The sequence below is a fragment of the Anthonomus grandis genome, chromosome 16 (assembly GCF_022605725.1).
Source record: "Anthonomus grandis grandis chromosome 16, icAntGran1.3, whole genome shotgun sequence".
NCBI classification, from domain to species: domain Eukaryota; kingdom Metazoa; phylum Arthropoda; class Insecta; order Coleoptera; family Curculionidae; genus Anthonomus; species Anthonomus grandis.
The window spans coordinates 13,070,978-13,085,252 of NC_065561.1; the positions used below are offsets into that span (position 1 = coordinate 13,070,978).

A 14,275-nucleotide genomic window follows, 5' to 3' on the forward strand; every position below is an offset into this window, starting at 1 on the left:
GATGTCCTTTACAGGATACAACAGTCGCAGAGGGGTAAAGTTCGAGTTATTCACTGTATCTGACTGGTTCGTTTGTATGAAAGCCACAAAGACGCTGAAGTGCATAAAATCCCATCAGAGTCAGATTTGACATTGGATAAATTCAAGGCCCATCATTTTAATGGTGTGAAGTGGAGAAAGACCTCTTCACTCCTCCAGCTCAGCATTGGGTCATTGTGTCTAAAATAAGGCTAAGGATTTGCAAATGTTTGAAGGGATAGCCGAAGGTTCATAACTGATAAAGAGTAGGTAGGAAGATTTTCTATCTGGTTACCAAAGAGGCGTCTCGTCAGAAGCCAACCTGTAAGGATGTCTGGCACCCTTGGTGTTCTTTAAAGGAGTAGTTGCTTGACGAGAGTTTGAGAAGCCCGGCAATTCCCAAGCTCGGATGTGAATTCGATAACTTGCAGCATATTAGACGTGGTATTCAGGTTTACAGGCGGGAAAGTTTTGGTGTGTTGTTATGCCCCTCGTTCCCCAGAAAAAAACGTGATGATTACTTCTACAAAAGCTCCTATTGCAAGAGACGGACCTTTTGCTAATATTGACATTTACCATCTTTGGAATCATTTCGGGACTAAATGATCTTAGGAAAGAGGCAGTGTAACGATATTAATACCGCGATTATACGAGCTATTCTCCGGCCTTTAGGAATAATCTCAAAAAACGTAAAAAGTTGGAGAACGTTCCGGAATCCGTGATTTCGTGATCTATCTAATATATAAGGAGCCCTCGCCGTGGACCCAGAATAATACCGAGCTCACTGACACTGGTTTACTGTTTGTGGCAAAAATGTGATGCGAAAAGGTATAAAAAGTATGTGTTAAAATGTTTATTACGCAAGCGCATAATAGAATATAAATTATGTTAAATTAAAGAGATTGGGGAAAAAATTGTAAGTTCTCTAATATATAGCCGTGTGGCATTGTTCCATCCAACCTGGTTCCAATCTCAGTATCAGTGAAAACTCAGTTAAAAACTATATAATTCACAGCCTTAAGAATACCTTTCCACTTCTATAGGCTATCCAATTACATGTAGTAATTTTTTAAAGTATCGCATTTTCAATTTTACGTACGTAATTTAGGGTTTACCGAGATTTATAATTGTTTCCTGCATTTTTAATTGGTAAGCTTTTAAAGGTCAAAGCAATTGTAAGCTTAGATTAATGGAATTCGAAATACGGACGACGTCCTGTCTTAGTGGATCTTTGATTGATTTTAGTTACTGATTTGTTAAAAAATGGCTAACATATATTTACTTTTAACTTACAATAAGATATTTATAAACGTTTTAACAATTGATTAATATTTTTGGACTTAATCAATCATAAAAAATGTTTCTTTTAATTTCTTCCCCTAGCACTTACCTTATCCTAAATAACCTCGCTATTCCACTAAAAATGATCGACCAAGCCGTATCTCAGCAACGCGATTCTTGTACACAAACTTGTTCAATGTGACTTGACGTTTCGCAGTGCAGTTTTTAATAAGTGTCAATTTTTATCGACAAAAATACTAAAGGGTCCTTTTGAATAGCGAACCCATATTGATGCCTTTTGTTAGAACATGTTTATAATAACAAAAAGTGAATAATGACCTCAGTCAGTTGCGCCAGCAGTGCGTCGAACGTTACTGGCCTTAATAAATCTACTCCAAAAAATCAGGGAACCGAAAATAGGTAAGTGTTTAATAATATATGTGCATAAAAGGTTTATTTTGTACACTACCTGTTATATGTACTAAAAAAATTTGGGTCAGCGCAAAATGGATATAACTATGTCTATAATGGCTCCAACGATTTGAATATTAAGGTAAATTCATAAACGCAGTTCAGTTAGGTTTAGTTCAAGTGAATAGGAATATAACTCGTGTCTTGTAGTAAGTAAAGTTTTTAAGACTCTATTGTCGATTAGTTCAAAACGAATTTTAATAAAATTACTTTTTAATAGGAAGATTTGGAGCAAATTCACATCCTAACATCAGAAAACCAGAAAAATTTCAACATTTCAAAAATAGCTCTAAATAAGTCAACTAATATCGTTTGACGACCATATTTTCTTGCGCTTACGCTAATTAACTTATATTGTTCCTTTATCACGTCATTTTATATCGACGTATTCAGAGGGTCAATGTAATTGTCACATTTAATATACATCATCAATTACCGTCAAATCAGGTAGGGGCCTGGTAAATTTCTTTCTTGGTGTCGACATACCCATGGAGCAACATGCAACAAAAATTGATAGACAAAACGTAAAGTTAACCAGAGAACAACACTTGACTGCGATGAGAGGAAAAAAGCAGTACGTCGTTATACTTGTTCTGCTTATGTCCATCTTACTCGGTGGACGTTTAGACTGTAGATCTAGACCATAAGTCCGTATACCGTATCTCCGACTTTAGTGTGTACTAAGGTGGAAATGCTAAAGAATAATAAAAAAAAATCTTTTCATTCAATTTGTTCTAACCTTCCAAACTGGTGAGTGGGCACTGGGTTTAGGCTGCTAAAACAGGTTCAAACATTCATCTAAGGATGCATATGATGTCAATTCCAAAGACCAGGAGTACAGTAACCGGGATATTCTTTGACTTTACGACCGTAAAAGACTAAAGAGCCTGTCACCGAAATTTCAAATTTGCATAATTTTCTAAAATTTAAAAGTTCTGGAAGTCATCAGCGATGTTGTTTATCCTGTTAAGCCGCCGAGGGGTAAAGCAAGTCAATCACTTTAACCAACTGGCTCCTTATTATTGAAACTACGAAGACGCTGAGCTGTGGTAAATCCAACCAGAGCTAGATTTGACATTCCACCTGAAACCTGTTTACAACAAAGTTTTCCGCAAAAAGTTCAGAAAAATTCTAGAACTGCCTCTGTATAAGGTTGAAAATTTTTCTAGCCGGTTATCAAAGAAGCCATTCGTCAGAAGCCTCTGTGTTCCCTAAATGAGGATTTGCTAGGTCAGGAACTGAGAAGACTGGCAATTCCCAAACTGGCATGTGGAGTTGATAACTTGGACTGAAGAATGATTCAAAGCATATTAGAAGTGGCCTTCAGGTTTACAGGCGTGCAAGTATTCTGACTTACACTAGCTCCTTACTTTTTCTGTCCTCACTCGGTAGACCATACGTCCATGTACGATGTCTCCTACTTCAATGTGTACTAAGGTGAAGATTTTCAGCTTTCATTTGAATTGGGTTTTTTGACCCACGCCTCACTGTAAAGTGAGATTAGGGGTTCTCAGTGTTTGGGCGTAATCTACTTTTCCCACGATGTAGCCGGCCTGGTTACCAGCGTGAATGGGAGCACTAAACCATTAACTAGGGCTGGAAAAGTCTGAGAACGGGTTTGGAAAAAAAAGGAAACAACAAAGAAAAACCACGTATTGACTGGGTGCACGGTAACACGTGTAAGTCCGACTTACACTTGTTATCGCAAGATATCCGCATCTATTTCCGCACACAAGATGTGCTGTGCGTTGGTCGGTTTTGTAGTAAATTTTTTCTTAAAAAACACTTTATTTAATTATCTAAAAAAAGTTTCAAAAAAATTGAACGTTAAAAAATTAAAATTTAATGACTGAACTAATTTATTTTAGGTGTACACACTAAATACGATCACTTCCTTTATTACACTGGTTTCTTGCAACTGCGTGCTATGGCACTTTTGGCTCCTATACTTCTTTTCTCTGTAGCATCTGGGTGCTGAGGTTGGATTAAAGGATTTCTAACTTATTTGAAGATAGGAAAGAGTAATTAGGATTCGGGGAAAGGTTGTCAATTATCTTTGGGCGGAGCCACAGCCCGAGCCCCACTCCTCGCAGAGAAAACAAAGCTTGAGTGAGTCGGGCGGAGGACTTTGGTTTCAACTTAGATACTAAAAGAACTGTTTTAGTGATTATATTTGAATTCGGCGGCTACTATCACATTACGCTTTTCCATTGCCGGTTTTCCCTTGGTCTCAGGAGAAATTCTCCTTAAATTAGGGTGTTGTCCACACTTCTGACTTTTTCCTTGAACTTCGAATGTTTTTTAACTATGTATTCTTGAATAGTATCCAGTTTGCAGTCAGAGTGCAGATCAACATTCCTTACGAAGAACACCTGGAGCTTTCTGATGTTCGTCTTCGTGGTATTCCAGAAAATGTTTGAGGCGTAAAGCAGTTAAGGACGTAGAACCTATTTGTAGACGATTAATTTATTACCCAAAGAGTAAATACTGCTCCTGCAGAGAAAGAAGCAGAGCGCTTGAATGGTTCCATTGCATGAATTAATTTGTTTTATGATGTGTGTTTTGAAGTTATTCTTTTTGTCAAAATATACTCCTAGGTACTTTACCTCATCTTTCCAGGGGACCAGCGTGCCCGAAATTGCCAAATTTGGGATGTTGCGGTCATGCTTTTTTGTTATTAGAATGGCCTCTGTTTTCTCACTATTTATTTTGATTTTCCAGTTGTTTGCCCACTTTATAATTTTATCTAGATGACTCTGTATGTACGCTGATATCTGGACTAAATTTTTACAGCTCGCAAAGACACAAGTGTCGTCCGCGAATAATGCGACTCGCGAATAGTGTGTGCTCTTTGAAATCTCCGCTTAGTATATGTTAAATAAAATTGGTGCGAGCGGGAAGCCTTGGGGAACTCCCGCTCTCATGCTGTTATAGGAGGTGATAGTTCCATTTATTTTAACAGTAAATTCCCTGTCTTTCAGGGAATTTTTAATAGGGACACCCTAAATTTCTGCAAATTATAGATTAAACCGTCATGCCACACTCTATCGAAGGCCTTCTCGATCTCTTCGCATTAAAAGAATCCAACAGACTCTCTTGTATCCGTGCAAGCTAAAACTCAGTTGATAATCCTCTTGTAAATCTGCATTGCTCTTCCGGGATTATTTTGAGGTCATCTAGCTCCTCCCATAATCTGCTTAGTACCGTCTTTTCAAATATTTTTTCCCAGTGATGGCAGCAGACTAATGGGTCTGTAACTTTCCGATTTTTTTATGTTTTTACCCTGTTTAGGTATTACTACCACAATTGCTTTTTTCCATTCTACCGGAAAACAGCACAGGCTAATACATACATAAATGATTTTCATGTCCAAGAGTGTATTGTCAGGTAGTGTTTCCAGCATTTTGTTGTTTATTTCATCATGGCCTAGTGCTTTCCTATTCATTTGGTCTTTAATTACGTCTCTTATTTCTTTTAGGCTTATACTTTTGTAGTTTGGTAATGCGTTTAGCGGTAGGTTTTCGGAATTATCTGGTAAATCGTTTAGGTCAAATTGTTCCGCTAATGATCTGTTAAAAGTTTCCGCATTCTGCGATCCCAGAAGACCGTATTGGTTTTCTATGGGCGGGAACTCTGTTTTTGTACTCCCTCTCAGTATTTTTGAAACCTTCCAGAATTTTGATTTGTCTTCATCGCCATCGTTAAGTTCTTCTAAAAAATTGCCCTCTCTTTCATTTCTAAAGTCGAAGACTTCGTTTTTTATTCTTTTCGTAAGATTATTCGCAATTCTTTTTGCTTCTGGGTCTTTTTGCAGTCTAGCCTGTTTATTTAGTGTGTTTCTTGTTCTTATTAACCTTTTAATTCTCATTGGGAAGACTATGGAGTGGTTGTTTGGCATTTTAGTGGTTGCGAAATTAAACGATTCTTGAATTGCATTTGTTAAATGTTTTATTGAATCTATTTCCTAGAATAATTTTCTGCAAGTATATTTTTAAACATTTCCCAGTTGGTGATAAGTTTTCAGGATAGGGATCTTGCATAGTGGTTTGAGCTACAGTGATTAGGATATAATCAGAGGAACTAAGGGAGTCCTTATTTTCAACCACAATGTTATGGCTTAAGTTTTTTGTAACAGATCTATCTAGAATATCAGGAGTGGTATGGTGATAGTGTGTAGGGTCTTTTGGTGCTACTACCTGCTCTGCATCCCCAGCTTCTATTGTTTGCATTCCAATCCCCCGCCGTTATGGTGAGGGTGTCTTCTCTAAAGAAAGTGTCTAATGTTTCTCTTGTTATGTATTGAGATGGTGGCTTATATACTGAGATGATGAGAACCTTTTTGTTTCCTAAGAATACTTTAATTGCTGTGTTTTCTATTGCCGGGTCTGTATTACGTTGCGGCACTTCTTGGTGGGTAATGTTTCTTTTTACTAGTGTTGCCGTGCCCCCGCCCACTACGCTTGGCCTGTCGTTTCTATAAATTTTGTAGTTCTGTATTTTGAGTTTAGTGTGCGGTCTTAAGAAGGTTTCTTGAATTAGCGCTAGGTCAATGTCATTATTGTTTAAGAACTTATAAAGTTCGATGCGTTTTGGGTAAAGCGACTGCGCGTTCCAACTGACAATATTCAGGCATTTGGTCGAACCCCCAGTCTACGAGTTTGCACCTAGGAGCAATTTTATCGCTGGATTACTATTTAAGACGTTAAGCTTATTAGGTTACCGATTTTTTGATTCAGTTCGTTTTCGGGGAGACTCAATAAATATATAAATGGGTTATTCCCCGCGCTATCAATGTTTGGTGACGTAGCCACCCTGCTCTGAATACGATCACTTACGACTACTAGAAATATTTATTTACTACTATTTATATCGATTTAAAAGTCGCGCCAATATTGCAACTTGAACTGGCCACCTGGCGGTAAGGGCTTAGAACTAGCTAGACCTTGGTTCCGGAAGATTCGCTAACCTTCCACGTGTCTCCAGAGATGTTGTGCGATAGGCTCATTTGCGTCACGGCGACAATTCCTCAATGAGGAAGAACAGCTGATACATTCGCAGCGTTGTCAATATCATTACAATATAATGGGTATCCTCTGTAATATTGTACATATATTACCAACATTTTTTAAAATAGTTTGAAAGTTAAATAATATAGAAAAATGTCCAAGAAGAACTAAAAACTTCATAGTTTTTACTTTGGTCTTGGCTGGCAAAAAGGTAGGCAGAACTGAGAAACTATTCTTCTTCCTCAATTACAATGGACTCGCGTCATATTTCGACGGCCGCCCAATTTTGTTGTTTATTATGGACCTACAGTTTAATATGGGTTCCGAACCACAAATGCTTTGTTTTTATAAGACAAACAACCATGCCCATGCCAGGATTCGAACCCAAGACCACACAATCGCACCGCGATCACCTTGCCCACGGTGCTACTAAGGTCGGCAACTGAGAAACTATTAAACCTTTTCTTTGAGTAATACCTTCATTAAGCACCTAAAAAGACATAAAAAGATTGACAAGTCAACCCTAAACCAAAAATTGCTCTGGTCAAACCAATCCTAACTTTGAATTAGTTTTTACCTAGTATTATTCTATACAGGGTGATTTAAAATTGAGTGAAAAGATTTTGAGGGCGTATTTACCAGCCAAAAATAAGAACTTTTTTTCATATAAACGTATGTCCTAACTTGCTTTGTTTTTTAGATACAGAGTGTACACGTTTTTTAATAAAATCGGTTTTTTATCAATTATTCAAAATCCTTTCAGCCGATTTAAATAAAATTTGGTAGGCTTATTTGTCCTCATAAAGGCCCTGCTTTGGTGGGAATAAAATAAATTTATTAATTCCAGTGGCGTTTTAGGGGGCTACCTACTTGATACTTATAGGTAAAATTATGGTAGGCCACCGCTTTTTTGACAATTTAATTTTTTTTGGATTAAGCGGTCAATAATTTAACTTTCTTGCCTCTTGAGCCTTACTCGTATCTCGCTTTGTTTTCAGGAAAAAAATCAAAATCTGTGCCTGGACCCGGATTAAAACAAATAATAAATTTGCATCGATTATTGAAATTCATTTAATTTCTTTTCGAAATTTAACTTAGCCTAGGTAACAAATACATCAAAAGCAGATTTTCATAACAAAAACAATTTTTTTTTATTAAAAAAACTTCTTATTTTTGGCTGGTAAATACGCCCTTGAAATCTTTGTACTCAATTTTGATTCACCGTGTATAATGTCCTCCATAATAATGTAAAATTGCAAAAATATCCTAAATTACTAAAATATCCTCCCATAGGGTTAACACAGAGGGGACATAAATTTGTCTTAACAGTTTTAGAATGTACATTTTTACCTTAAGAGACCCAACAAGAGGAGAAAATATCATAGGCCTATAAAGAAACTCTAACGATCACCAATTTCTGTTAACTTGATTAACTGAATTTCTTCATATTTTGTTAATTTCACTGGCAATGATTATAAGTTTTCTAAACAGAAGCAAGTCATGTAATACCAGCTGCACCTCGAACTCGAGCTGCTTCTTCAAAAGGCGGAAACCGATGAACCCGCTGGCTTATACCATGCGTCCCACCCACCATAAAACGAACCCAGTGAAGCAACGCGTGATGTCGGCGAAGCTATTGAAGCTGAGACAGCTTCAAAGCCAGTTAAACGACGCCAATTATCATTTGGCCGAGGTAAGCAGGGAGAATCAAACATTGAAAACTTTACAAAAAAGACAAGACAAGGCTTTGTCGAAGTATGAAGATACAAACGCCGATTTGCCCAGGTTAATACATTCGCACGAAGAAGAGATCCGAGTGCTTACAGAGAAGAACAGAGCGTTGAAAAGGTCTGTGAAGGAGTTGACGGACCAGCTTAGGCTGCGCGAGGAAGAGCTAAGTAAAGCAAGAGAGCAGCTGAGTCACTTGGAGAGGTTAAATAGAGATAAACACCTGACAGAACGGGAGAAGTTAATGGAGAAATTGGAAGATTATAAAATTAAGCTAATTAAGAGTGAAGATCAAGTTTCAGTCTTGAATAGGAAACTGATGCTGGAAACTAAAACATCTAAGCAGAGGTTAAATGCTGAAATTGTCAAGTGTAAGCAAGCGCAAAGGGAGCTGTTAAGTGCATTTGAAGAGATTGATAGGCTAACTGCTATGTTAGAGGTAAGTAGTCTAAATTATAAGATGAATATTTCAAAAATATTTCATTTCAGACCAGAGAAAACACTGTGAGACCGAGAAACCCTAAATTCATGCCGGAATCGATTTCAATGGCAACCCTAAAAAATTTCCCGCCAGCACGCAGAAATTTCAGCAGCGAAAAATTGAATTCGGTCCAAAATCCGGTGTCAGAAGTTAAGTTGCAGCCTATTAAAGGGAATAATTTAAAAAAGGGTGAAAACCGGAGGCAACAAAATGGATTTAGGGCTCCGATGGAAAATATCAAACAAAGGTAAAGGCACCGTCTATAGATTACAATAAAAGTTGTAATCTATAGACGGTGGTAAAGGCAGAACATTTTGTTTGAATCTTGGATCGTAATTAGGCTATGAATTTTCTATCATAGCCTGAGAATAGTGTTTTTTTTAATTGAAACCTTGAATGAATTATTATTAAAATCATTAGCTGGGCCCACAGTCGTTTCATAAAAAAACTTTTTAACCAATATGAACTCTTATCGTTATCGTGTCTCTTAATCTCTTATGCAATCCCTAACCAGAAATTAAACAACGCTTCACAACAACCAGGCGAAAATCCCATACATATACCTACTGAATGGTCAACTTGGGTATACCGCAATTCACTACTCACCCTAATCTAAATTCCAAAGAACAAATCTTTTAAACGTTTTTCTTTGAAGAGGGAGATAATCACTTGTTGTTCAAACTAATAATTTGGGAGCCAGTAATATTCCTAAAAACTCTATTTTCTTGGGGTTATTAACATCCTCAAGAAATGGCCTTTGCTATTTTCAGATTTGTGTCAATTCAATATTGCATAAGAGATCTTGGGAGTATCTGCATAAAATGTTACCCTATCGTACCATACAGTTACTGTACAGGGTGGCCCAAATTCGACACTCATCATTGAAATCTTGGAAACCCTAAGAGATACAAAGTCGGCTAAATCATGGCAAAGTTGCTAAATTTAATAGTTAACAAAATGCCGTTTTAAAATTTAATAAATTTCGAATAGTTCTTCTGAAGATGTCCGGAAAAAACCGAAATAATAAAGTAAATAACAAAGTGTTATTTACTTTATTATACGAATTTAAATACCGTCATAAAAAAATAAAAAAGATTTTTCCAGATTTCGGTTTTTTTCCGGATATCCTCGGAACTATTGGAAATTTTTAAAATTTTAAAACTGCATTTTGTTAAGTATGAAATTTAGCAACTTTGTCATAATTTAACCCACCTTGTATCTCTTACGGTTTCCGAGATTCCAATGATGAGGGTCGAATTTGGGCCACCCTGTTAATATATAAATGGTTCAAGCAGATAATTTCTTAATAGAACCAAGAGTCCCATGGTAAAGCTCTGGGTTACCCTATGCTTATAGTTGATGCAATCGGCATCACACGTGACTTCCAAGATCCTTTAGTGGATCCACTAAATGTCTACCGTAAAACCTCTTCTCACATACAGAGCTATAGTTTGGTGGCCAATAGAGGCTAGGCCAGTGGCTAAATAGAAAACAACATTTGAATGTAAGTGGACAAACTTCAGCAACTCGCATGCTTAAATATTGCAGTGTGCGAACGACCTTGTTAACTTGTTTTACTCCTTGATCTTATGATAGAATTGGAGGCCACGAGGACTGCGTACAAAGTACATGTCTTTGGCGAACTGCGAGCTTTTAAAACAGAATCGCAACATTGGACGTAAACACTTTCAGCAATCACTCAGGACCTTCAGCAGTCTACAACAAGAACTAAGTTCGTGCCAATACGGAATGTGTTGGGCTGATGCACCTTAAACCGCCTCAATTTGATGGTACTACATGATGGAATATTTATCAGCGTCAGTTTGGAGCCGCTATAAAAGCAAACGGTTGATCATCCAGGTAGAAGACGACTGCTCTTACGTTGGTCTTGAGAGGAGATGCTGCTGCAATCACATCTAACGCATGTCTACCGTATGCAACTGAAAAATCGATGTCAGAAGAGTCCTTGCAAGAATTTGAAGCTGACATTGCACGTTTGCTTTTACTGGCATATCCAAATATCCCACAAAGAATCATGGAACGTTTGGCAGTTCTAGCCTTCCTGGATGGACTTTGTGATGGTGAAATGAGACAATACTTACTACTAGTACATGCACCTAAGCTATTAGATGAACATGGGCTTTTAAATTTGAAGGACGAACGAGGGTCAGGCTCGTGACTTTGAGGATCAATTGAGGAGCTTTATAGAGACCAGAAGTTGGAGTACCGTAAATGTTGCAATGCAGGTAAATGCATAGGAAGACACTGTTTAGAAGGTTAATAAAGTTTTACTCCTGTCAGACTAACGAAGGTCGACTTGTATCAAGAAGACCCTGTCTTCTTGATACAAGTCGATCGGAGGATCGTCTACGGAGGATTCCAAGCATTGTCAACCGCCAGAGGAGAAATGGTCAGTTATTAAGAACCATCATTCTCTATATGATACTGGGCAAAATGGAGATCTTATGAGAGACCAAGAGGAAACTCCCGATATCCAGATAGTCCTAACCTAGATGAAAGAGGGGAAGAAAGCAACTTGGGAAGAAGTTGCCAAGAATTCTCCCAATGCCAAGTTCTACGGGCAAAATGTAACTCCCTAATTTTGGAAGAGAGACTCTTGAGGCGAGAAATAGTTGTCCACGATGGCAAAGAGGAAAGAAGGCAAATCATTGTGTCTAAATGTCGGATTTCGGAGTTGCTAGAGAAAATCTATGCCGGTGTGTCAGTAGGACACCTTTGAGTAGCAAAGACCCTGGAAAAAGTGAGGGAGAGATTTTACTGTGTCAATAGCAAGGCAGACGTAAAGGACTGGTGCAGGAAATGCGTTGTATGTGCGGCAAGTAATAGGCCGCAAAGAAAGCAGGAGGCAGAATGCGTCAGTACAACGTAAGAGAAGTCCCTTGGAAAGAGTTGCAATTGACGTTACTGATCAGTTTCCCGAACAGGGAATAAGTACATCGTGGTCGTGATAGACTAGTTCAGCAAATGGATTAAGACATACCCTCTACTAAACCAGGAAGCCTCTACTGTCGCTGACGCTTTAATAAAAGAGTGGATCTGCCGATTTGGTGTTGGTGGTTTGGTGTGCCAGCTTGTTTCAGAACATCTGTAAGACCCTTGAAATCAAGAAAACGAGGACTACTGCATTACACCCACAGTCAGATGGCATGGTGGAACGAATGAATAAAATCATTAATCAGTATTTGGCCAAAATAGTCTCTAGCCACTAAAGAAGTACAACAAAGGTGACTCGGTTTAACTTTACGACCCTAAGAGACGAAAGGGTCTGTCACTGAAACTTCAAACATCTTTGGATTGGCTTTACAGAATAGAAAAGCCGCCAAGGAGAAAACTCGAGTCTTAACCGACTGGCTCATCATTCTACTGGCCGAAAGAGTCGAAACATGTTTACATCTACTTATTTTAATATTCGATGATAAGTTCAACTCCTTTAACCACTCCTTTAATTTTACTTTGAACAAAAATCCTATAAAAACCAGGAGGCAGAAAAGTCTAGTTCAGAGATTTATTTATTGTCGCATGATATACATGTTTAAATTTGTGTGTTAACTGTGAGACAGTTGTAGGGTACAGCCTGTCTAAATAACTGGCCACTCGGGTAACGCTGCTAACGAAGACGCGGGAAAGGTAAGATAGTCTTACTAGACTCGAATTCTTGGACTCACGATCGGCATAGCAACATGTGTAAACTTTCGCGTCGTGAAAAAGTCTGCTCCATAGTAGACCTTTTCTGAAATAGACGAAAACCGTTGACCCAAGACAGCCACGTCATCAGCCGGGAGTCGCAACCTCAAAAAATAAGAATGCTCTCCACATTATAAAAACATCCTGACAATCTCTAAATAACCAATTTCACGAATGTGTACCCAAAGTTTTAGCGAAGAAGACTTCACCATTATCAAAACAAAATTGAAATTATTTTTGTTTCATTAAAATATTTAAATTTACCGATATTTTTTTGTCTAGACTGTCAGGAATACCAGTTCCAACCACCCAAGATCCAAGCATACATTCGAACCTAAGTTCAGCAACATCGGTCGAAAGTAGAGACACTAGCGGCACCGGCAGCTTCAAAAGTAGACCCACCAGCTCGCTAAAACTAGAAAAGTTACCGGCAATGACCGACAATCAAACCACAAAACAAAAAATGAGAGACGGAGAAAAGGCGCTTGTCAATGGGATGGAGGGAGAGCGAAAGGTTAGTGGTGAAGACTTTTCTGACGACGAACAGTACCTTTGCGAGAGAGATATGATAGTTAGGTATGACAGCGATAAAAAGGACCATGCACAACCAGAAAATGAAAGGTAATGTTAATATGTATAATCCCACTTGAACATGTTTTAGTAAGTTTATTTAGGTCTAATTCACTGGAAAACTCTTATAATAATAAGGGAGCATCCTTGGAAAACTATTCAGAGGATGAGGATCTAGCAGACCTAATACAGAAAATGAAAAAAGGTAAAGAAGAAGAGGATAAACTATTGCAAAAACTACAAGGCCGAAAGAGAAAAGGAAGCGATCAAAGCAGTACCTCTGAGAGTCTAAAGAAAGCTGAGGAAGACATCGAACAGATGGCCGAGACTTTAGATTCTGCTATACAAAAAGTTGCACAAACGTCTCAGCAGGAATTTGATAAGAATTTAAGTAAGTTGAGCTTTAGTTTAAGTAAATATTGTTACAACCTTATTGTTTCAGGTAATGTCTGCTCCGAAGTGCTGTCTAATGTAAAAAGCTGCAGTCAAGTTATCGAGGCGCACAAAGATAGCCTACGGCATTCGAAACAAGATACCGATGTACTATTGGAAACATTTTTAAAAATAGAGAAAAACGAAAGTAAATTGAAAAAGTCGTTTTTTAACGGGGAAGACGATATGGAGTTTGTTAAGGAAATTCTAAATGAAGAACGCAAATTCCAAGCACAACAAAAGGTATCAATTTAACGGTTAAGATAGTCACAGATCTTATAATCCCTGTATATTTTTTAGGTTCATAATTCAACAAAAGATGACGTTCTAGAAAAAAAATCTATGGTGAACATTGAGAGCAAAAGAAAACTTTTGGCAACACTTCGTGCTATCGACAACGGCGATAGCGTTGAAAGTATTGAAGAGCCGAAACAAGGAAATGTAATTAAAGAGATATTCGGAGGTCACTGAGATTCAAAGTTGATAGTGTATTTTTATTGTATAGATGTTATTTTTCATATATATATTGTTTATAATATTTATTATATTTATACGGAAATAAAGAGGGATATTTGTTAAACAA

General features: G+C 37.7%; 1 protein-coding gene across 2 annotated transcripts; it reads left to right on the plus strand.

Moving 5' to 3' along the window:
* Positions 1-1,482: 1,482 nt before the first annotated feature.
* Positions 1,483-14,275, plus strand: LOC126745912 (CAP-Gly domain-containing linker protein 1). Of its 2 annotated transcripts, XM_050453961.1 has the most exons (8): positions 1,483-1,719; positions 8,268-8,469; positions 8,533-8,943; positions 8,994-9,232; positions 12,973-13,311; positions 13,365-13,651; positions 13,703-13,935; positions 13,993-14,275. In XM_050453961.1, exons 1-8 carry the CDS (start codon positions 1,634-1,636, stop codon positions 14,161-14,163), a joined length of 1,968 nt encoding a protein of 655 aa, XP_050309918.1. In that variant the 5' UTR covers positions 1,483-1,633; the 3' UTR covers positions 14,164-14,275. The 2 variants fall into 2 exon arrangements, with proteins under 2 accessions (XP_050309918.1, XP_050309917.1); XM_050453960.1 differs by having other exon boundaries at positions 8,268-8,943.